General features: G+C 47.2%; 3 protein-coding genes, 1 long non-coding RNA gene and 1 pseudogene across 6 annotated transcripts in view; 4 read left to right on the top strand and 1 right to left on the bottom strand.

Annotated features, from left to right (window-relative positions):
- LOC309515002 (erythroblast NAD(P)(+)--arginine ADP-ribosyltransferase-like) overlaps positions 1–22938 on the bottom strand; it is a 187533-nt gene that overhangs the window by 77887 nt on the left and 86708 nt on the right. Inside the window, exon 2 of one of the 2 annotated variants that reach the window (XM_082192585.1) lies at positions 8732–9506. In XM_082192585.1, the coding sequence (XP_082048711.1) occupies positions 8732–9506 (775 nt within the window). Of the gene's footprint in view, positions 1–8352; positions 9507–22938 lie in introns of those variants that run through there. The other variant, XM_082192583.1, reaches the window with a different exon arrangement.
- LOC309515849 (uncharacterized protein) overlaps positions 1–22938 on the top strand; it is a gene marked incomplete at its 3' end in the record, with an annotated part of 80074 nt that overhangs the window by 32854 nt on the left and 24282 nt on the right. The gene's annotated exons all lie outside the window — the stretch shown is intronic.
- Positions 6419–22938, top strand: part of LOC309515136 — a 99980-nt gene continuing 83460 nt past the window's right edge. Inside the window, exon 1 of the long non-coding RNA XR_014212310.1 lies at positions 6419–6512. This is a non-coding gene — a long non-coding RNA (uncharacterized lncRNA). The remainder of the gene's footprint in view (positions 6513–22938) is intronic.
- Positions 12639–14121, top strand: LOC309515046 (GTPase IMAP family member 5-like; annotated as a pseudogene). The gene has a single exon. The product of its transcript is annotated as a GTPase IMAP family member 5-like (transcript).
- LOC309514873 (verrucotoxin subunit beta-like) overlaps positions 21250–22938 on the top strand; it is a 55094-nt gene continuing 53405 nt past the window's right edge. The window contains exon 1 of the mRNA XM_082192309.1: positions 21250–21371. The gene's annotated coding sequence lies outside the window, so the exon portion shown is untranslated. The remainder of the gene's footprint in view (positions 21372–22938) is intronic.

Raw genomic sequence — 22938 nt, 5'->3', positions numbered from 1 at the left:
GTTGGTTTTGCTACAAACTGTTTGTACTAAATTTGAATATTTTCCATTCATCAAGCTGCATGAATTCTCTAGTTGCTCAGATATTAAAATGTGATTCTAAGATTGGTTCCCTTCACATGCATCTCAGCTGTTCCAGAAACTCCTCCCTGGAAGAGGCAGAGAGGCAAAGAACTGTCCATCCCATAATGACTCCAAGGTCGCTTCCAGCAATGTTAGAAACTGAGAGATGAAAGCTAGGAACTCAATGGCACCTTAAACCAGTGTTTCCCAAACGTTTTGGGGCTACGGCACACCTGTTTGCCGGGAAAAAATCTCGCGGCACACCACCATTAAAGCCCCGCCCCGTGACGTCAGCGCGCAGCGTCACGCCGGGAGGGACGCACAAAAATGAACGTTTTTTCCCTTCCCCTTGCCGGGGTGGGAGGAGGCAGCAGAGCGAGGGACGGCGGCAGCTGAGGCGGCGGCGGCTGTTGTGGTGGTGGCGGCGATAGCGGGCGGAGGAGGAGCCGTCGCCGGGAGTTGCTGCTGCTGCTGTTGCTGCTGCTGCCCGGACATGCCGGCCTCCTCCTCCTCCGCTGTCTCGCGCTCCTCCCTTTTGCGCGCGCTGCCCCCGGCTCGACGCAGATCCTCGCCGCCGCCGCCGCCTCTCGCCGCCCGACTCGCCCGCCTCCCTCCCACGGCACACCAGCCGGTGTCTCACGGCACACTAGTGTGCCGCGGAACACCGGTTGGGAAACACTGCCTTAAACTGAGGTTATGGGAGCAACAACGGGATGTCTAGGTGCGCTTTTTTAATAACAAGAATACAAAGCTGAAAAGGAATAGACTGCGGCTAAAATATTATCTTCATTTTTCACATGGTCTAGTCCTTCCCCTGCCCACTCCCCTAATATTCTTAAGAGGGTCTCTTCTTCAGAGAGTAGCTGGAAGTCGGGAGGCAGAAAAAGGTCCTCCTTTCCTTCCGCTCTGCAGTTTTAATCTGAGATCAGTACTGCGCCCAGAGCTCAGAAACTGCTCGCTGTTTGAATGAAGTGTCGCAAAATGTGAGTTTCAAACACCGGCTCCCTGTCCAAGCATTCTGTCTGACCTGCTTGCAGGAAAGTGTGAGTTGCGTGACAACAGGGCGTCAGAGACAAGCCCATACTCCACACTTCGCAGGGGCATTTCTCCTCCAGAAGTCGGATCTTTCAGGCTCACTTTGAGGGGGGGGGCTGGGGAAACGGCCCCTTTCCAGGCATGAACTGCCCACCCACAACGCATTTTGCGTGTGCCAGAAGAGGGTCGGATTGAGGTTTGATGAGGCCCTCAGCTCCTGAAGATAATGGGACCCTTTACATGTCCAGCTGTCCTTTGTCAACAACAAATGGTCACTGTTTTTTGTGTTGAATAAATGCTGTATGGTAATTTATGGACCTCACAGGTATCTAAAGCCATTTGCACATCACAAAATACGTGGGGGGTTTTCAAAGTAATTGTTGAACTGAAATACAATTAAGAAGTATATTAACAGTGAAGTACAATTAAGAAGTATATTAATAGTGAAATAATTATTAAGCTCTAACTTAAAATGATTTATTCATAATGAACTTAATAATGCAAACACATTGGCATTTGGCAATAAAAAAAGTTCCTTTAGAAACACCATTTACAAAGACTCATCATCTAGTCTCCAGAAACTTGCTATAGCATGAAATAATAATAGGTGTAAATATATGATGCAAACTACTATTAATTAAATAGCAGGATGTAGGCACCCTATATATAGAAAGGAGCAAAGCAGGGATATTGGAGGGAGCAGGCGAGCAGGTGGGGCCCCTGACTTACATCATAGGAGCCTGCACAACACAAAATGCTGTTGCTGGATGTAGGTTTTATTTGATTTGTTTTTTATCTTATATTTCGGAAATGTGCATCCTTTAATTCCCCCCCCCCAAGAGAGTGGGGCCCTGAGCTCTGGCTTGTTGAGCTTATACCTCGATCCGGCACTGTGCCAGAATCGCTCAGCGTTCAAGGTGGATGGACGCGGAGCTCAGCATCCCACGATCGCGCCTCCTTTTGTTCCCAGGCGCCCTTCAGGAGGGCGGGGAGAGCGGCGGGTTCCTGGAAGCTCAGCTGAGCGCGCTGCCGTGGCGCGCATCTCCCTCCTGATTCCCTGGCCAGAGGCGAGACCCGGGGAGACCAGGCGTGGGGAGCGCCTTGCGCTGTCCCCGTTCAGCTTGCAAGAGGGAAGGGGGATCGGGGCCCATGGGCGATGCCAAGTCCATCCGTCCGAGGTCCCTCCTCCTAGCACGAAGCCTGCCCAGGGCAGCAGGAGTCCTCACGCCCAGCCCGCGCTGTCCTCTTGCGCGAGTCTCCCCGCATGATGCGCGAGGACCGGGAGACAAAGCGGGGGTTGTGGGGCCTGGAGAGCCGATGCCGAGCCCCCCTGCGCCCCTCCCCGTCCGCCCATCCGGGAGAATGGAAACAAAGGTTGCAGGCAGCTTTACCTGCAGCAATTGTATGTTGATTGCCCTCTTAGAAGACAAAGTCCAGCAACTGGAGGAACGTGTAGCTATGCTCCAAAGAATTAGAGAGCTGGAGCTCTTCTTGGAAGCAACAGAGAAAACCGTCTCCACCAAGGAGGAGACAGGGGACTCCCCTGAGAAGGAGTCTAGTTCACCAACACAGGAGCCAGATATATGGAGAAACGTGACTCAAAGAAGTAGGAGGCCCAGGGATCGCTCTGATTGTTTAGAAATACACAATCGCTTTGAGGTCCTCTCCCCTAGCATGGAAGACGAATAGCAGACTCCATTTGAGGATCTCTCCCTCATTACAGTCGATCAGGTATATGAAGACGAGCAGCAAAGTCAGTCCTCAGGGAATGTGCAGGCGACCTTGGAACGGACAGCTCACGGAAGAACCCAGACCAAACCTAAGAGGAGGCATGTAGTGGTGATAGGGGATTCCCTACTGAGGGGAACAGAAGCAGTGATCTGTGGGCCTGACAAGATGTCTCGGGAAGTGTGCTGTCTCCCCGGGGCTAAGATCCAAGATGTAACTGAACGACTGCAAGGAATCATAAAACCCACTGACAAATACCCCTTCCTCTTGGTTCATGTGGGAACCAATGACACTGCAAGCAATAGCCTCCAGAAGATCAAAAGAGACTACGAGGCTCTCAGCAGGAAATTGAAGCAACTAAATGCACAAATTGTCATCTCATCTGTCCTCCCAGTTGAACGACGTGGCCCAGGGAGAGAGGGAAAAATAGTGGAAGTGAACAGCTGGCTTCGCAAATGGTGTAAACAGGAACGGTTTGGATTCTTAGATCACAGACTGCAGTTTCTTGAAGATGGACTTCTGGCAAGCGATGGGCTGCACCTCACAACGGTTGGGAGGAATGTTTTTGCCAAAAATCTCAGAAACCTCATCAGGAGGGCTTTAAACTGACTAATGTGGGGGAGGGAGACAGTGCTCCTGAAGGTAGGAGTCTATCAATTGATGAAGATGATCATCCAAATGTCATAGACCAAATGGAGCAAACAGCACGCAGACCTAGTGGTGGGAGGAAAAAATCCTTAAATAAGAGACACGGGGGAATGATTAATGGACTTCAATGTCTGTACACTAATGCGCAAAACATGGGAAATAAACAAGATGAGCTTGAGCTCTTGGTACAGCAAACTAAATATAACATAGTAGGCATCACTGAAACCTGGTGGGATAAGTCCCACGATTGGAATGTAATAATGGAGGGATACAATCTATTTCAGAGAAACAGACCAGACAAGAAAGGAGGAGGAGTGGCGTTATATGTCAGGGATGTGTATACCTGTGAAGAGATCCAAGATTTAGAACCTCAAAGCCAAAGTGAGAGCATTTGGGTCAAAATTAAGGGAGAAAAGAATAACAGTGACCTCATTGTGGGAGTTTACTATAGATCCCCAAGCCAAACGGAGGACATAGATGATGCCTTCCTGGAACAGATGGCCAAGCATGCAAAAGGAAGGGAGATAGTAGTAATGGGGGACTTCAATTACCTGGATATTTGTTGGATGTCAAACTCAGCCAAGAGCATAAGGTCAAACAGATTCCTCACTGGCCTTGCAGGAACAGCCATTTTAGATCTGGTCCTAACCAATGTTGATGACCTGGTTAGTGGGGTAGAAGTGGAAGGATCATTAGGCGCGAGTGATCATGCTCTTCTGGAGTTTACTATACAGCGGAAAGGAGCAGCCAAGCATACTAGGACTCAATTTCTTGACTTTAAGAAAGCCGACTTCATAAAACTTAGGGAAGTGCTGGGTGAGATCCCATGGACAACAATACTAAAAGGAAAGGGAGTTCATGATGGCTGGGAGTTTGTTAAGAGGGAGATAGTAAAAGCACAACGTCAGGCAATACCAATGAGACGGAAACATGGAAGGTGCCTAAAGAAGCCAGGGTGGCTATCTAAAGAACTTTTAACTGAATTAAGATTAAAAAAGGATGTGTACAAAAAATGGAAAAGGGGGGAAACCACCAAAGAGGAATTCAAACAAATAGCCAGCACGTGTAGACACAAAGTCAGAAAAGCTAAAGCACAGAATGAACTCAGGCTTGCTAGAGAGGTTAAAAGCAACAAAAAAGGCTTCCATGGGTATGTTCGTAGCAAAAGGAAGAACAAAGAAACAGTGGGGTCACTCAGAGGAGAAGATGGTGAAATGCAAACAGGGGACACAGAAAGGGCTGAACTCCTCAATGCCTTCTTTGCCTCAGTCTTCTCCGATAAAGAAAACAATGCCCGACCTGAAGAATTTGGAGCAAATGATTCAGCAAAGGAAACACAGCCCAGAATAACTAAGGAGATAGTACAAGAATATTTGGCTAGTTTAGATGTATTCAAGTCTCCAGGGCCAGATGAACTGCATCCAAGAGTATTAAAAGAACTGGCAGATGTGATCTCAGAACCACTGGCAGTCATCTTTGAGAATTCCTGGAGAACAGGCGAAGTCCCGGCAGACTGGAGGAGGGCAAATGTTGTCCCTATTTTCAAAAAGGGGAAAAGAGAGGACCCAAATAATTACCGCCCAGTCAGTCTGACATCAATACCAGGGAAGATTCTGGAGCAGATCATTAAGCAAACAGTCTGTGAGCACCTAGAAAGGAATGCTGTGATCACCAATAGTCAGCATGGATTTCTGAAAAATAAGTCATGTCAGACTAACCTGATCTCGTTTTTTGACAGAATTACAAGCCTGGTAGATGAAGGGAACGCAGTGGATGTGGCCTACCTTGATTTCAGCAAGGCATTTGACAAGGTGCCCCATGATATTCTTGTAAAGAAGCTGGTAAAATGCAGTCTTGACTATGCTACCACTCAGTGGATTTGTAACTGGCTGACTGACTGAACCCAAAGGGTGCTCATCAATGGTTCCTCTTCATCCTGGAGAAGAGTGACTAGTGGGGTGCCACAGGGTTCTGTCTTGGGCCCGGTCTTATTCAACATCTTTATCAACGACTTGGATGATGGACTCAAGGGCATCCTGATCAAATTTGCAGATGACACCAAACTGGGAGGGGTGGCTAACACCCCAGAGGACAGGATCACACTTCAAAATGACTTTGACAGATTAGAGAACTGGGCAAAAACAAACAAGATGAATTTTAACAGGGAGAAATGTAAAGTATTGCACTTGGGCCAAAAAAATGAGAGGCACAAATACAAGATGGATGACACCTGGCTTGAGAGCAGTACATGTGAAAAGGATCTAGGAGTCTTGGTTGACCACAAACTTGACATGAGCCAACAGTGTGACGCGGCAGCTAGAAAAGCCAATGCAATTCTGGGCCTCATCAATAGGAGTATAGCATCTAGATCAAGGGAAGTAATAGTGCCACTGTATTCTGCTCTGGTCAGACCTCACCTGGAGTACTGTGTCCAGTTCTGGGCACCACAGTTCAAGAAGGACACTGACAAACTGGAACGTGTCCAGAGGAGGGCAACCAAAATGGTCCAAGGCCTGGAAACGATGCCTTATGAGGAACGGCTAAGGGAGCTGGGCATGTTTAGCCTGGAGAAGAGGAGGTTAAGGGGTGATATGATAGCCATGTTCAAATATAGAAAAGGATGTCACATAGAGGAGGGAGAAAGGTTGTTTTCTGCTGCTCCAGAGAAGCGGACACGGAGCAATGGATCCAAACTACAAGAAAGAAGATTCCACCTAAACATTAGGAAGAACTTCCTGACAGTAAGAGCTGTTCGACAGTGGAATTTGCTGCCAAGGAGTGTGGTGGAGTCTCCTACTTTGGAGGTCTTTAAGCAGAGGCTTGACAACCATATGTCAGGAGTGCTCTGATGGTGTTTCCTGCTTGGCAGGGGCTTGGACTCGATGGCCCTTGTGGTCTATTCCAACTCTAGGATTCTATGGAACCGAAAGTGCCCTCGAAAGGAACTGCGAGTCGCTCACTTTTGCCTTTGTTTCTTTTTTGGGCTCCAAAACTTCGGGGGTAAGATTTCGGGGACGCTGCTCCCAAGGAAACCCATAGAGGTTGCTCCGCTCCCATATTTGGGATGGTTCATTCTTCTTGCTGTGCAATGCCAGAAGATTAGTGTTGGTTTATGTTGCGCCCTGGAGAAGAAGGGGATCCCTTTTCCAGAGCTATGCTCACCGGAGGACGCTTGGAGATCCGGAGGCTGCAGATAGCCAAGAGCACTCTCCCAACAAAAGATTCCCTACCTGCCTCTTCTGTTTCCTCATTTCCTGTGTCCCCCTTAGTAAGATATTTCCTTATACTTGCTGCTGTGTTGTTTTATGAAGGTATAATGCAATAATGCAAGCCCCATTTTTCCTTCTGAAGAACAAGTGGGGGCTTTATACAGCCCCCATTTGAAGCAGTCAAAACCACTGCAGCAAATGTAACAGTATTTTACAAACTTGGGAGGTGGGTGATTCATTTTTAGTCAGTTTTATTCTGTCAAGACTGTGTGCTCCTGAAATGAAGCATGAATCTCCCCGTCTTTGTTGTGTAATGGATAGAATAGAATAGGGTTTGGATATAAATGCAATAAGGGACGTGGATGGTGCTGTGGGTTAAACCACAGAGCCTAGGACTTGCCGATCAGAAGTTCGGCGGTTCAAATCCCCGCGACAGGGTGAGCTCCCGTTGATCGGTCCCAGCTCCTGCCCACCTAGCAGTTCGAAAGCACGTCAAAGTAGAAGTAGATAAATAGGTACGGTACCTCTCTGGTGGAAAGGTAAACGGCGTTTCCTTGCGCTGCTCTGGTTCTCCAGAAGCGGCTTAGTCCTGCTGGCCACATGACCCGCAGGCTGTATGCCGGCTCCCTCGGCCAATAAAGCGAGATAAGCGCCGCAACCCCAGAGTCGGCCACGACTGGACATACTGGTCAGGGTCCCTTTACCTCTATAAATGCAATAAGACAATGAAATGAATACTAAGCATTGTGGAGCAAAGCCTGCTTGCTGCTCTGCTTGTTCTCTGTGTGCGGAAGGGACCTTCTCGGCACAGGAAGCTGAGAAACTGCAAGGGAGAGGGAGTTCCTTGGGGGAATTTATTGTCCCAAATTCATTGTGGACATTCACTCATACTTTTTTGTGAGAATTCAGAATAAATTGTTGAATTTGGATGCTTCTTGGCTTCTCAATTTTTCTTCACCTCAATTCCAGGAAGTGAGTTGAAAGAAATGACCACAAGGAAGCTATCTCTGGAGTTCAAAATCAGCAGAGAGAGGACTTCTCACAACGCGTTCCTTTTTGCTACTTTATACCAAGCCACATGAAAAAGGCAATGATTTGGAAAATTATGAAGAATAACTGGCAAATGATGAAAAGTGGCAAATTTTTAACATAGTAAAAGCACAGCGCTAACAATACCTTATATGGAAATGTTTGCAATACAACTGCTAGGAGCATTGTATGGAAGCAATAGGAAACTGTTGGCATTAGCAAAGGTAAAGAGGCATGTCTTCAGGATTAGGCAGGAATCCTTCAACGCAGCTGATTTGCAGAGGTCATTGCCTCTCAACCCTAGAGCACAATGTTGCTTTGCTGATCAAAACCTTGTGCACCACCTCTGTCTGCTTGAGGGAAAGGCAGTAACAAGGGTAAAGAGCTGTTCGACAGTGGAATTTGCTGCCAAGGAGTGTGGTGGAGTCTCCTTCTTTGGAGGTCTTTAAGCAGAGGCTTGACAACTATATGTCAGGAGTGCTCTGCTGGTGTTTCCTGCTTGGCAGGGGGTTGGACTCGATGGCCCTTGGGGTCTCTTCCAACTCTAGGATTCTATGATTCTATGAAATAGCCAACAGTAGGAAGTTAACTTGTAGTGAATAAATAAGGAGACAAATGAGCTGCTATTTTACAATTCCAATATTGGGCGAACAGGGTTCATCTTTAAATAAATTTGTTTTAACAACTACTGTATATAATTTTTCTGTTAGAAGTTTGCTTTCTTTGCCTCTGCTTTGTAACTATAATTTTAACTCTGCTATTTGATGCTGCTTTTACTTCGTTATATTAGGGGTTGACATCCAACATTAGACATATCCAGAGTGGGAGCAATGAAATAAATTGACTTACATCTACTGATATCAATAGGTCTACTGTATGACTAATGACAGTTATCCCTCTTCCATTCAAGGAAGGAAGGAAGGAAGGAAGGAAGGAAGGAAGGAAGGAAGGAAGGAAGGAAGGAAGGAAAGAAAGAAACTTGGCTATTCTCTGATCCCAGGAGTAATTGCTTGGGTTCTTACCACTTGCATATGCACAGTTGTATTTGCTGAATTTCCCAGCAGAGCGGAGCTTTATGCGGGTTGCACCATAATCATCCTTTCTGGAACTTACAACCCTGAACTGCTCATAAGGTGGGATCAGAACCTCGTCCTCATCGGGGTAGGGAGAAAATTCTCTGATGAGAACCCCATGACAAGTGTAAATCTCAAAGATGGTTTTGGCCACAGGCTGTCCAACTCTCGATTCAGGATCTGCAGCGAAACCATGGGCAATCCCCTCTTGCCGTGATGAGGACGTGAATTGCCCAAAATGGACTGTATCCTTAACAGTAGCACTGAAGTGGATATTTCTGACCCCTCGAAACACCTCGTAGCAGGGGGGGCTGGGGGTGTTGGCGGTCCTCAGGTCCTGAAGGGCTCTGGTCAGGAGAAAGTGGAAGGTCTTGAAGTTGAAATTATTCAGGTAATGTTCCTTGGATTTCCCAGCTTTTCTTACAGCTGCGTTGAAATCAGGATACAACTTGGGTTCTTCAAAGGTATAAGCCATGATTGCTGCAGCGTACTCTGGCTTGAGGTTTCTGGGCCATTTGCTATCATCCCTCAAGTTGGCTGCTAATTTCCAGGATTTGGCATAAATTTTGTTTTTGAGGAGCTCGGTTTGGTTTAGCCGTTCAATCTCCTTCTCCATCGTCTGTTCACTGCCCTCGTATTGGTCATCGAAGGAATCCAGGGCCATGTCAAGCGTTAACTCATTGCCTGAAAAACTGTCTTGTCTTAGGCTGGAGCTATGGGAGACCTCAAGCAGAAAAGAATAAGATGGGTAAGTAGCTTAGCATGCAAAGAGGCTGGGAAGGTAGAGGCTCCTATCACAGGTCAAGTTACGCAGCATGCCTGACAGATGGCCATCCAACCTCTGCTATGAAACCTCCAAAAAAGGAGTGTCCTTCAATCTGTTTCTACTCTATTGTTGTTTTAATTTTTTTGAAAGTTTTACATTGTTGGTTTTTCTTATTGATAAGAAAATAGTTTTAAGGAAGAAAAAGGGGGAATACCAGGAAATCCAATCTGTGATAAATCATCCTGGATTGCTTAAATTAAAGGGCTAACACTAGTTTATCAACAGCTTTCTTATTATTATTATTTTCAGCAAAGGGGATGTACTCTGCTGAACTCACAAATGTGCGTAAGGAAGGATAATATCTAACAAATATATTGTCTCCTTATTTCTATACGCATCCCATGAGAGCATGTGAATAGGGGCTGCAGCCCTCTCTATTTCCAGCTTCTATATTGTGTGTCTGACGAAGAGCTCTGTGCCACTCAGAACGCATGCATGCCCTGATAACAGCTGCCCTTCCAGCACATCCAACCCTCTCTCCCTCTGGGCTCCTTTGGCTTCCAAGGGCTGTGTGCTGACCCCACTGCCAGCAAAAACCCTTTGCTCCCACACATTCAGGGGGTGCTGTGCATTTGTGGGCAACACTGCAGGGTGGGATTCTCACAGGCAATGGGGAAGGCGGTGCAAGGGAGGGAGGGGGGAAACACGAGGGTTGGCGTGGCGAAGGGTGTCAGGCGGAGAGCAGGAGACCTGCGGGGTGCAGTCAGGGGGTGGGGAAGGGGTGTGTGCTTGCTTTTTACCCTGGAGTCGGTGCTGCCGAATTGAGAGAGGGTCTCGCAGGTGGACTCGCTGCTGGGCGTGACCTCCAGCTGCTGTAGGGACTCCAAGCTGGGCGTCTGGCTGTTCAGACCCTTTTACAATCCAGCAGGGAGTGCAGATCAAACAGAAACAGGAGAGTGGATGACCGAGGGTTCGGCTGGCGCACAGCGAATCTGGGCGGGAGCCCGTGCAATGGGTCTGTCCATTGATGCCCATAGGCTCGCTCTGGCTCAACAGGTCTCCTCTTAGAGAGCTTGGTTGACTACAGTCCTCTGGGTGGACTCACACATGCACAGAACGCCCAGGTGTGCCCCATCATTCAACAAGAGAACAGACAGGGGAGACCCACCAGGTGCCTGGCAGGCCTGCCCTCTCCTCTTTGGAGGATGGCAGCAAAAGGGCAGTGGGGCAGTGGGGCTTAGAGGCCCTGGTGGGTGGAATCACAGAACCGTAGTGTTGTGGAGTTGGAAGGGACCTGCCCAACCTTCTGCAATGCAGGAATCTCAACTCAAGCAGATGGCCATCCAAGCTCTGCTTCAAAAACTCCAACGAGAGAGAGAGAGAGAGTTCACCACTTTCCAAGGGAGTCCGTTCCACCTAAGGACAACCCTCATTCACACACACACACACACACACACACACACACAATGCCTCCAATGAAGGGCTCAAAATGGTGTGTGGTCTTTGAGGGCAGATTCACACAAATCAGCCATTCAGGAGCTCCCAGCTTAGGCAGGGAGGAGGAGGATGAAAGGCAAGGTTTTGTGGGAGCTTGTGGAATGGCAGCATCATTACAGCCACACACACACACACACACACACACACACACACACACACACCTTGGTAGGACCTGAACCAATGGATTCAAATGACCAGGAAGAAGATTCCATCTCAACATCAGAAGAGCCATTGAATCATGGAATGGACTCCTTTGGGAGGTGGTGGACACTGCTTCCTGGGGGGTTTTGAAGCAGAGGTTGGATGGCCATCTGTCAGGGATGCTTGAGCTGAGATTCCTGGGGGTCTCTTCCAACTCCACGATTCTGATTCTGTCTTGGCTTGCCAAGTGGCCAGCCTTTAAGGTGGCAGATATAGAACTGGGAGGGTTTAGTCAAGGCTTGGTGACGTCTCAAAAGAAGGCCATGGGGTGAGGTGGGTGAGGGGAAAGGGGCTGAGCAGGAATGCCCAGGGTCCTTCAGCATTCCTGGCCCTTTCTTGCAACTCCCAGAAATGGATGGATGCCAAATAAGCCAGCCTACACAAATGTGCTTCCAAAAATGTGCTTTCAACATTTGCTTTTCCTGACGATTTCGTTTATTAAAGTGTGGGCCTCTACAAGTGAGATGGTTACAGTGGGGGTGGGCACTGGGGCGCATGACTCAGGAAAAGGGGGATGAGGAGAAGGGTAGAGAGGTGGAAGGAGGAAGCAGCAGTAGCAACAACAACACAGTCTCACCGACACCCTCGAAGACCAGTAGCTTTATCTCTGGGGGTACAAACCCAACTGGGAACCCTGCCGTCACGCCCAGGAAGGTGCTTCCTCTGAATTCTAGGTCTGTGCCTGGCTTTGCTGCAGCTAGAGAAGGCCATTTGCACTCTGCACCTGCTCAGAGATGCTCCCTCCAGCTGGGCAACATCTCATCCTGCTCACAGAATCATAGAATCGTCGAATCGCAGAAATAGAAGGGACCCTGAGGGTCAGCTGGTCCACCCCTATTCAAGGCAGGAATCTCAACTAAAGCATCCATAACTGATGGCCACCCAACCTCTTTTTGCTGCTACATCTCACTATTGAGTCGCGTTAAGCTTGGAGTCCACCAAGACCCTCTAGGTTCTTCTCACATGTACTACTGGCAAGCCAGGTTGTCCCCCATTCTTATGTTCTCACAGCTCCATCCATTGAATGGCAGCAGCTCTCAGATCAAGCATCTTCTCCCTGTTAGTGTAGTCTAAATAATAGAATAAAGCATGAAGAAAGACGAGAAGAGAATAAAATTTTGAAAAACCATTGAGTGCATGGTTTCATTTGTTGTACAATGATGCTTATCAATGTAACGTAGAGTTAAAGTCGGAGCGATTATCTACTTAGGACGTAGCTAGAAATATAGATACATAAAAAGAATGCAAATTTGTCATGGCATCATTCTGTTTCTGCACTTAACGAAGGTAGATTTCCAGGGGGCACTTAGTATTTTTTTCTAAAAAGGGGGCACTAGGTCAAATAAGCTTGGGAACCTCTGATCCAGTCCAACCCCCTGCTATGCAGGACTCTCATCTAAATCATCCATGACAGGTGGCCACCTAACCAGTGTTGGGAAAAGTGCCACAGGGAACACCCTCCTTGGACGGGAGAAATTTCACTCGACTTTTTAAGCTAAGCCAACAATTCAGAAAGTCGAGAAGGAGAGTGGGGAATGTAAGGGTCAGAGGTTTTCTGTGATTGACACGCCCGCTGTCTCTAGTTCAAAATACTCAAACAGAGAGAGATCAACAAACTCTGCAAGTCCAGTCCTTACGTTCTGGCCTTGGTGATCACTGTGGGCCGTTTCACTCTGGAAGACGAGGAAATTGCTAAAATGGTCAAGAAGGTGTTTAGGAAGAAGTTTGGGAAGCGCATGCTTGTCTTGTTCACCCACAAAGAGGATTTGAAAGGTGAATCCTTGGAGGAATATGTGGAGAAGTCCGAAAACAAGGCGCTCCTGAAACTGGTTAAGAAATGTGGGAATCGCTCCTTCGCTTTGAATAACAAGGCAGCTGGAGAAGAGAAGGAGGAGGCCTCCAAGCTGCTGATGGAAAAGCTCTGGCAGATCCTTCAAGGGGACGGATCAAGGCCCTGCAAAGAAAAAGGGAAAGGGGGGGGGGAGGGGAAAGAATTGAAGGCTGCTCTTATATCCTCTAGTTCATAGTGTTTCGTTTCTTTCTCAAATATGTGGGGCTTCCCTTGTGCCTAATCTGGGAGTTGCAATGAGTGCAGGATGCCACCATTGTTGACAGCAGCAGGTGTTTGTCAGCCTAGGACGCCTGGGCTCAGAGATCTGCCCTGGTTCCCGATTTGCTGCCAGGCCAAGTTCAAGGCGTTGCTCTCAGGATATTAAGTCCTTAACAGTTTGGGAGCAGTTTAGCCCTGAGATCGCCTGACCCCACATGTGGTCTCTGGATGCTTCGATTGGCAGAATGGGCACAGTTACAGGTGCCACATAGTATCTGTTCTGCATTGATAAGAAATCGGTCTTTCGGTGTGGCAGCACCAACACTCCCTGCATATCGACATCAGGCAGGCAACTTTGCAACCGTTTTTTTGCCGCCTGCAAAAAACATTTTTGTTTAGACAAGGCTACTCACATATTTAGAATGCTGATATGTCTGTAGTTTGTCGCTGGTTTTAATTTGTGGATGTTTTCGCTATTAATCATAATCCTGTTGCATTATTCTTTTTGCAGAGCGCTTTGAGGTTTTCTACAATCAAGTGGTAAAGGATTTTATGAAAATAATAACATACCTAACTGTCTGCAGTTGCCTAAACCCCACAAAGGAGTGGATACATCAGTCCACTTTAGTTCTCTCAGTTTCTCATTTTCCCCATCTTAAACTCTCTGGAAATGTTTTGTTTTTGAACCATTATGAAAGTTTAACTGTATTTTTGTGTCAATTGTGTATTTTTGTGTCAATTTCCCCTAACAAACACCTTTGTAAATTACATACATACTTTTGCAAGACACTGTTCCTAATAAAATGCATATTTGCATGTCATTTTCACAGTTATATGCATTCTTGTGAACTCTGGCTGGAGAACTGCGTTGCGAAATTCCACAAAGCGAGGATTTCAGAGATTGGCTGTGTTTCATTTTGCTTTGGAAAGTGGAAATTTATAATTTCCACCTTTCAATGGGAGCTGGATCAAACGGTCACCGACCATTTTGGATCAGGGGGTACATTTTGAATTTGGAGAGAGCGTGGTGGGAGGAGGTAGTCATAAAATTGCTGGCAGGGGTGTGTGTTCCGAATAGGATTCCTCGCAAGAAAAGGGAAAAGTTGACAGCTATGGTCATTGTGGACAGACAACTTTCAAAGGCTAAATAACCCCATTTCCCCAAACACCAATCCTAAACCAAAGCCTAGACTGCCATCCTGCACCCACTTCCTGGGAATAAGCCCCAGGAAACCAAAAGAGGCCTGTTTCTAAGCCAGACACATATACTGTCATACAGCCAATTAGAAGAAGAAGAGTTTTGGATTTGAGTCTCAAAGGAGTCTCAAAGCGGCTAACAATCTCCTTTCCCTTCCTCCCCCACAACAAACACTCTGTGAGGTGAGTGGGGCTGAGAGACTTCAGAGAAGTGTGACTGGCCCAAGGTCACCCAGCAGCTGCAGGTGGAGGAGCAGGGAAGCGAACCCAGTTCACCAGATTACGAGTCCACCACTCTTAACCACTATACCACACTGTCTGTAAATGTACAGTGAATTCTTATGAGTGCCTGGACACCAGGTCCTGCACAGCGAGAGACATGCTTGAACTTCCCAAAGTTCTGAAATGTTACCATTTGGGAAGGGAATTATTTAACACCCATCTCCAGAAAACAACTCTTCTTCTTTTTTCATATTTGAAAACAGGAACAGAGAGCATATTTAACCCCCTCCCCCTGTCCCACTTGCAACTTCGTACCAAATACTTTTCACTTTTCAATGGAAGCTGCATCAAATTTGTCCTGCATCCCTCATTCCTCCTCCTTGTTCCTCAGACCCTTTAATCGCCCATCTGTCTGGTATTTATAGGGGCAGCCCCATGGGAAATCCTATTGAACTCAGTGGGACTTACTTCTGAGTAAACATGGTTCGGCTTGCAGTGTGAAGCTGCCTAGTCTTTACCCAGTTACATGGGAGTAAGCACCATTGAATACCGTGGGATTTACTTATGAGTAGACAGCGCAATTTGACCAAACTGCGGGAGGCAGTGGAAGACAGGAGTGCCTGGCGTGCTCTGGTCCATGGGGTCACAAAGAGTCAGACACGACTAAACGACTAAACAACAACAGACAGCGCAAGGCTCCATTTTCAATTATGAAATAAACACTCCCAGTGTTTCCTGAGAAATGGCTGGCCGCTGAAGCATTGCAATTACGGAATGGAAAGGGGATTGGTGACCTTTTCCTTCAAAATTATAGGGGGGCTTTGTGCGCCACCATCACCATTTCCTCCGTTTGGTGCAGGAATTTTATTTTCAGGGTAAACAGGAGTCCATTTTTGCTCCTACACACCACTTTTAATTGTTCTCCGATATTTCGAGGGGAAGAAAAGGAAAACTGGGACATTCCAGGATCAAATCAGAAACTGGGATGGCTTATGCAATTCCTGAGCTGTCCCTGGAAAACAGGGGATCTTTGAGAACATGCATTCTCCCACCTCGTGGTCGGACTATCCCTGATTGAGATTTCAGAAGGCTCTCCCTGCTCAGGAGGCCAAGAAAGGCAGAGAAAGCTGCAGGGAAACTATCGGAGTAAACAGCAAAAGCAAAAGCAAAAGCTGTGTGCTGTGGACCATTTCTGAGAATTTGCACTGTTAGAAATAACACCCTGCCTAGTGTGGTACACCCCGATAGGCAGGAATTTTTCATATCAGTCGTATCTATCTTCTGCTCAACCTTAAATGCAAAACAAGATAGCAGTTTCTCTCCTCTTTGCACAACAGCACAGCAGAGATCTCGCAGTTTCATTTCACATGCTATGTTTTGTTTATGCTGCACGCAAACCTTATTTCACATGCATATATATGGAGTGTGTTAATCCCTCAGACACATACACTCCTCCCTTCCCAGGAAATGCCCAGAGCTTATTGTTAGCCAAGGAGAGCTAAATCCCATCACCGATTTGGGATCTAGATACCAAGCGAATTATACTTTGGGTGGTGGGCAATTAAGAGGTGTTAGCCTATGTTAATCTTGTTCTTGGCGACTTGCCCCAACATGTCTGTTTATGTTAATCGGGTATAACCCTCCCCTTTCTGGTGTTTTAGTGATGTAGCAATGATGTATTGATGATGGTGTCTGAACTGTATTCTGGGATTTGGTGGGAACTCCTAAAAGTCAATGTCACCCTTTGTTCAGGCTTCACTTGCTACTGCTGTTGAACCTGTTGTGCAACAATAAAGAATCTAAGTCTACTGACTGATGTTTTGCTCCAAATTGCTTGGCTGGAATTTCCTTCTTTTACTGACCGCAGGGACCCACGGGGGACTGGTACCCCGATGAGCTGGGCTGCTGAGTAGTCTCTCAACCCAGAATTTTCTTTAATAGATGGTGCCCCACGTGGGGCTAGCGGTTCTCCTGTGTGGTTTGGCAGGAAATCTTGAATTTTCCAGCGTGCACCAGGCAAGCTTAGCCTGGGGAAATTGTCCTGATCTCTGGCCATGCTGCACAGGCGTAACTAGCTGAAAGCCACAGAGGTAAGTCCCAAGAAAGGGTGGGCAATTTGCTCTTGGGTCATTTAACAGAAAGGAGAGTAGAAAGCTGATTCATAGAATCGTAGAGTTGGAAGAGACACCCCAAAGGTCATCTAGCCCAACCCCCTGCAATGCAGGAATCTCAGCTCAAGCATCCATGACAGATGGCCCTCCGACCTCTGCTTAAAAACCTCCAGGGAAGGAGCACTACCTCCAGAGGGAGACCGTTCCGTGGTCAAACTGCTCTTACTGTCAGAAGGTTCTTCCTGATGTTTAGTCAGAACCTCCTTTCTCATAACCTGAAGCCATTGGTTTGAGTCCTACCCTCCAGAGAAGGAGGAAACAAGCTTGTTCCTCCTCCCATGGGACAGCCCTTCCGATATTTGACGATGGCTCTCATATCTCCTCTTTTCCGGGCTAAACATCCCCAACCTCATCAACTGTTCCTCCCAAGGCTTGGTCTCCAGACTCTTGATCACCTTGGTCGCCCTCCTCTGCCCACCTTCCAGCTTGTCAACATCCTTCTTAAATTGTGGCACCCAGTACTGGACACAGTATTCCAGCTGTGGCATCTGGAAGGGAATGGCATCCCGGTAGCAACTGGCTTTCTTCTGTTGAGACGGTCAATAAGTTCCTTCCTCAGCAGACCGCAAGCTTCACATGGGCCCACAGTGTGATGCAGCAGCAAAAAAGGCTAAGGCTCTTCCAGGCTGCCTCCACTGAAGTCTAGTGTCCCGATCAAGGGCAGTAATGCGTCTATGGCACATGGTCTGACTCTGTATAAGGCTGCCTTATCATAGTTCCCATGTTATTCTGGTCTGCTAGGCATTCTGGCAATGCTTAGTGTGCCTCTGAATACCCCAGCTGCTGAGAATCACAAGTGTGGAGGAGGCCATTGTGTTTATGTCTTGCTTGTGAGCTCCCTGTTGGGGCACCTGCTTGCCAGCTCTGTCTTTTGCCTGATCCATCAGCCGGGCTCTTTTGATGCCCTTTGACGGATGGGTAACGGGATAAATCAACTGAGAAGAAAACACTTTCAGTTTCCACTGCTGAGGATATGTCAAAACTTCCGTTGTAACTGTGCACTCAAAACCTGCGCCAGACTCAGAACTCTGAGAGGGACGGGGAGAGTCAGAGGCTGCCAGAAGTTGCAGAGAGAAACAGCCAGACCAGCAACACCTCCAGGCTGAGAAAACTGCCCAGCAGAAGTCCAGGTAGTGAAAACACCCTGCTGTTCTGGTGGAATTGGGAGGGGGATTGGGGGTGTGGGAAAATATTTTGCAAATGCCACAATGTGCCTTCTGCACTTGCTTTTGTAGAGGCGGTTGGTGGTTGGAGGCAAAGTCTGCCCTCCTGGGTGATGCTCTAAAAGGGAGGGGGAAAGGGGGGGCACAATCCATGCCATGGACTCACCCTTTTCTGTTTTTATATAATTTTTATTAAATTTTCTGTTTTACAATTTAAAATATTCATTTTACATCCTTAAAATATCAGTGACTTCCCTTCTTCTATTTCCAAGGTTCCTTTTGCGTATCATAAATCTCTGCATATTTTACAAAAACTACACCAATCAGTATTCCATTATTGCATCCATCAAAACTTATTTACACTGTTGAATTTATCTTAATGCTGCCAGTGTTTTCAGCTGTACGCAGTTATTTCCCATACTGTATATTCAACAAACATTTCCCTATCTTCTCTAAAGGTATATTCTTCTTGTTCTCTTACTCTGTATGTTAAGTCTGCAAGTTGTGCATATTCCATCAACTTAAGTTGCCATTCTTCTTTGGTTGGGACTTCGCTCCTTTTCCATTTTGGGCCTAAAAAAAATGGGTCGCAGTGGTGGCACACATAAATAACCTTTTTTGACACCTGGGAATTTCAGTTTGAATTATCCCCAACAGAAAGGACTCTGGTTTTTTTTTGGGGGGGGGAGTACTTTTAAACATTTTTTCAATTCATTATGAATATTTTCCCAATACTCTTTTACCCTTTTACAAGTCCACCACATATTAAACAACATTCCCTCAACCTCTTTGCACCTCCAGCACTTATTCAATTCTGTCTTACACATCTTAGCTCGTCTACTCGGAGTAAAGTACCATCTGTAAATCATTTTCAGGTAGTTCTCCTTCAAAGAATAACATGCTGTAAACTTCAAGTCACTTTTCCAGAGTTTTCCCCAGAGGTTAAAATCTATATTGTGTCCTCTATCTATTGCCCAGTGTGTCATTGAGACTTTGACAAGCTCGTCTTTTGTTTCCCAGTCTAATAATAAATTATACATTTGGGACAAAAGTTTCTCTTTGTTTTGTAGAAGTTCTTTTTCAAATTGTGAGCTTTGGTCCATAAAAGCATTTTTCCTGTCTGTTTTAAACATTTCATGTAACTGATGATATTGCAGCCACTCTGTCACGTGGCTCCCTACACTTTCCGTTGATTTCAGTTTAGGTTCCCCCTCCGTAAAGTGCAGCAGTTCCCTGTAAGTTGCCCATTGTCTGTCCATATTAATTCTCTTAATTGTAACAGCCTCAATAGGAAAGAGTCATAAAGGTGTTTTCCTTTCCAGCAGATTTTTATATTTCTCCCAAACGCTATACAAATTCTTCCTTGGAATGTGGTTCATAAAACTTTTATAAATGTTCGCCTTCTCATGATTCAAAATTCAGCGTATCTCCTTCCTCATCGCTTTTCCAGTCCCGAAATCCCAGGAGTTAAGGGGTGGCGCTCTTGAGTTTTGTGCAAACGCTGCAGGATGGGCAGAAATTGCAGGACATTGTTATTGTTAACCTAGAGGCTTCTCTCCCCCTCAGAAGCAAGAGGAGTGAATGGCCCTAAGCGGTGTGAGGAGGACTGGTTCTGAGGAGAATTTTAGACGCTTTCCCCTCAGAAACAGCTAGGATTTCCCCTCTCTTTTTCCTGAGGCCACCAGAACAGCAGGTTCAAAAGGTTTCCCTCCAGCATCGGAAGAGCCTTTGGCCAGTCAAAGAAATAAGATTTGTGAGGGGAGTTCATCATGAGGAGTTCAAAATGTTCCTTTCCCTGGGGCAGGCGGCGGGGGGGGGGGGATTTGGGGCGCAAAAGATGCTGCCGAACTGCAACTCCCCCCGGCCCCAGCTAGCCTGGCCAAAGGGCCGGGGGGGTGGGAGTTGTAGTTCATCAGCCTCAGGAGGGGCCAAGGGTCCCCCCGCCTGCCTGAAGGGACGGCCCCATCACATTTATGTTGTTGTTGTTGAGTCGTTTAGTCATGTCCGCCTCTTCGTGACCCCCTGGACCAGAGCACGCCAGGCACTCCTGTCTTCCACTGCCTCCCGCAGTTTGGTCAAACTCATGCTGGTAGCTTTGAGAACACTGTCCCACCATCTCGTCCTCTGCCGTCCCCTTCTCCTTGCGCCCTCCATCTTTCCCAACACCAGGGTCTTTTCCGGGGAGTCTTCTCTTCTCATGAAGTGGCCAAAGTCTTGGAGCCTCAGCTTCAGGATCTGTCCTTCCAGGGAGCAGCACTCAGGGCTGATTTCCTTCAGAATGGAGAGGTTGGATCTTCTTGCAGTCCATGGGACTCTCAAGAGTCTCCTCCAGCACCAGAATTCAAAAGCATCCATTCTTTGGCGATCAGCCTTCTTTATGGTCCAGCTCTGACTTCCATACATCACTACTGGGAAAACCAGAGCTTTAACTATACGGACCTTTGTTGGCAAGGTGATGTCTCTGCTTTTTAAGATGCTGTCTAGGTTTGTCATTGCTTTTCTCCCAAGAAGCAGGCGTCTTTTAACTTCGTGGGAGGCAAACTCCTGTCAGCTCTTCCACCCTCTGAATGCACAGAATTTCCTCCTTCATCTGTGAGGGGTTTGGCGGGTTCCCCCAGAGCATGGCCCTGCTGCCGCCACAGTGCATAAAAATGGAAGATAATATTTATTATCACTGTTACTGTTTGTATATTGCCCTTCACCCAAACATCTCAGGGCCCTGCTGCTGGGATCGACTGCTTTTGCTCCAGAAAGCCTCTTCTCTCCTAATCTCATATAAATTGAGGCTGGTTGTGGCTCGATGTCGAGGGAAACCTTCCTCTACTGCCAAGAGCCCCCATATCTGAGGCCAAGATGGAGGCCCTGCTGACAACCTCTTTCCCAAAAGCCCAGGGGGGAGAACAGATCCCCCGGTGATGTCGATCCCTGTTGTATGAAGCCAACTAGCTTCCATGGATCCACTTTGGGTCTGGATACCAGGAAAGGGAGGGTTGTGCAACTAAGGACCTTGTTTCTGGATCTGACTTGTGGGGAGGCCACAGGAGGGGGTTGGACTAAATGGCCCTTGGGGTCCCTTCCAACTCTACGATGCACCGCTTAAGACCCTTTTTGGAGTGAAATGCTGATGATCTCGCAACTTCCTTCTCCCCCTGAAAGTGATCCTTGTCCCCTTGCACTTTGTGACTCCTGAACAGATAAAGAGGAGAAGTGGCCTCTGTGCCTGAAGCAGACTTGTGCTTTCAGAAGGGACTAACACAAGCTGAGACAAACTCAAGCAAGAGAGCCAGTTGGAGGCAAGATTCATCCGTTTTCCGCGTTTCTGGTAAGACGCGTTTGCACATTAGAAGTTGTCACGGCTTCTTTTGTTGTCAAAGGCTTCTTTTGCATGGCTGCTGCAAACCGTTCCAGCTGGCATATTGCAGAGGGGACTTGGGTGACGGGCATCTTGCGCTGATGATGCCCTCGCCTCCTGCTCTCTGGCTCTTTGGAAAGGCCACAAATCCATCCTGATTTGGCCCAGACTTGTAGCAAAGGAATGAAGGCTGCACCGCAAGGGTCTCCTGGGCTTTGGGGTGGGACTAGGGGGACCCCTGCCCTGACTCGGGATATGGCACCTTCCTAAGATGCTGAGCTCCTCTGCTGCTGCCAGTTGCTTCCTTGCAGGAGGGAGGGGGCAGGCGGCTGAGGACCATCTGGGCTATTGCATCCTGGACATTTCTGTGTGTTCCCTTGGTTTGTTTTACCAGTCTCCATCAATTAATGAGAAAAGTACTTCAGTCATTGATGGCATCCCCCACTGTTTATTCTTCTCTGCTCTCTGCCCCTTTCTCCTATTTTAAGACTGCTGCATGTGTGCGATTGCTCTTAATCCTCGCAATTTGGGGGAGACCTGCATCAGATCTCTTTCTCTCCCTCTCTGCCCTACCTTTCCTTTGGCCTCATCTGGGGGGAAAGCTGGGGGTGTCAAGAGAAACTGAGGGATCTTCAAAGGGTTGGCACCCTGCCCACTTTCTGCAAGCACAATCAGAGCGTAGGTGGAACTCAGCTCCAGCTCCAACTCCAGTTCTGCTATCTCACACCTTTGGCTTTTCCCACTCTGTATAGGAGGAATCTTCCCTCCTTGCAAAGTGATGGAATGAAAGGTCTGCTGCCCAGGAAGAGAGGCTGAGAGCAGGTGGCAAATTGTGGAACCCATTTCCTTGTCGGATCTCTTGTGCTGCTGAAATGTGTACTGCCTTGAACTCTGTTTAATTGCGGTGATGAGAGTAGGCATTAATGCTTATTTTTCTAATCTAGCAAGAATCAAACTTCCTATGAGTGAATACAAAAATGTCAAGCATAAACAAGGTTAATATAGAATACATTAAAAAAAATCATAATGAATATAGAATACACACAAGACAGCAGGGCATACATTGAACATGTGGACAAGGTTTATAGTGATTGCAGCTAAAGGCAGCAAGCTTGAAATCTCCTTTGCAGATTTTGTGAGCACAGGCAAAGTCTTGGCACTTAACCAGGGTTTGTGTTTGTTGACTTGGACAGAACGGGCTGCTCACCCAATCTGCAGATGACACTGAACTGGGAAGGGTAGTTAATACTGAATAAGAGAGAATCCATATTCAATATGACTGTAACAGACTAAAGAACTGGGGCAAGTCTAACATTTCAATGGGGATAAAATGTCAGTTTCTGCACTTAGAATAATAAACAGATGCACAGATATAAGATGGGGACACCTGGCTTGCTGGCAGTATATGTAGAAAGGAACCAGGGGTCTTAGTAGACCACAAGCTTAAAATGAGTCAACAGTGAGATGCAGCAGTACAAAAACACAAAAACCTAATACAGATAGGTAGCCGTGTTGGTCTGCCATAGTCAAAATAAAA

The sequence above is a fragment of the Podarcis vaucheri genome (genome assembly GCF_965113315.1).
Source record: "Podarcis vaucheri genome assembly, chromosome: 12".
In the NCBI taxonomy this organism is placed as follows: domain Eukaryota; kingdom Metazoa; phylum Chordata; class Lepidosauria; order Squamata; family Lacertidae; genus Podarcis; species Podarcis vaucheri.
Note: the sequence above shows the minus strand (reverse complement) of the source record. Positions and strands in the feature narration are given on the sequence as shown.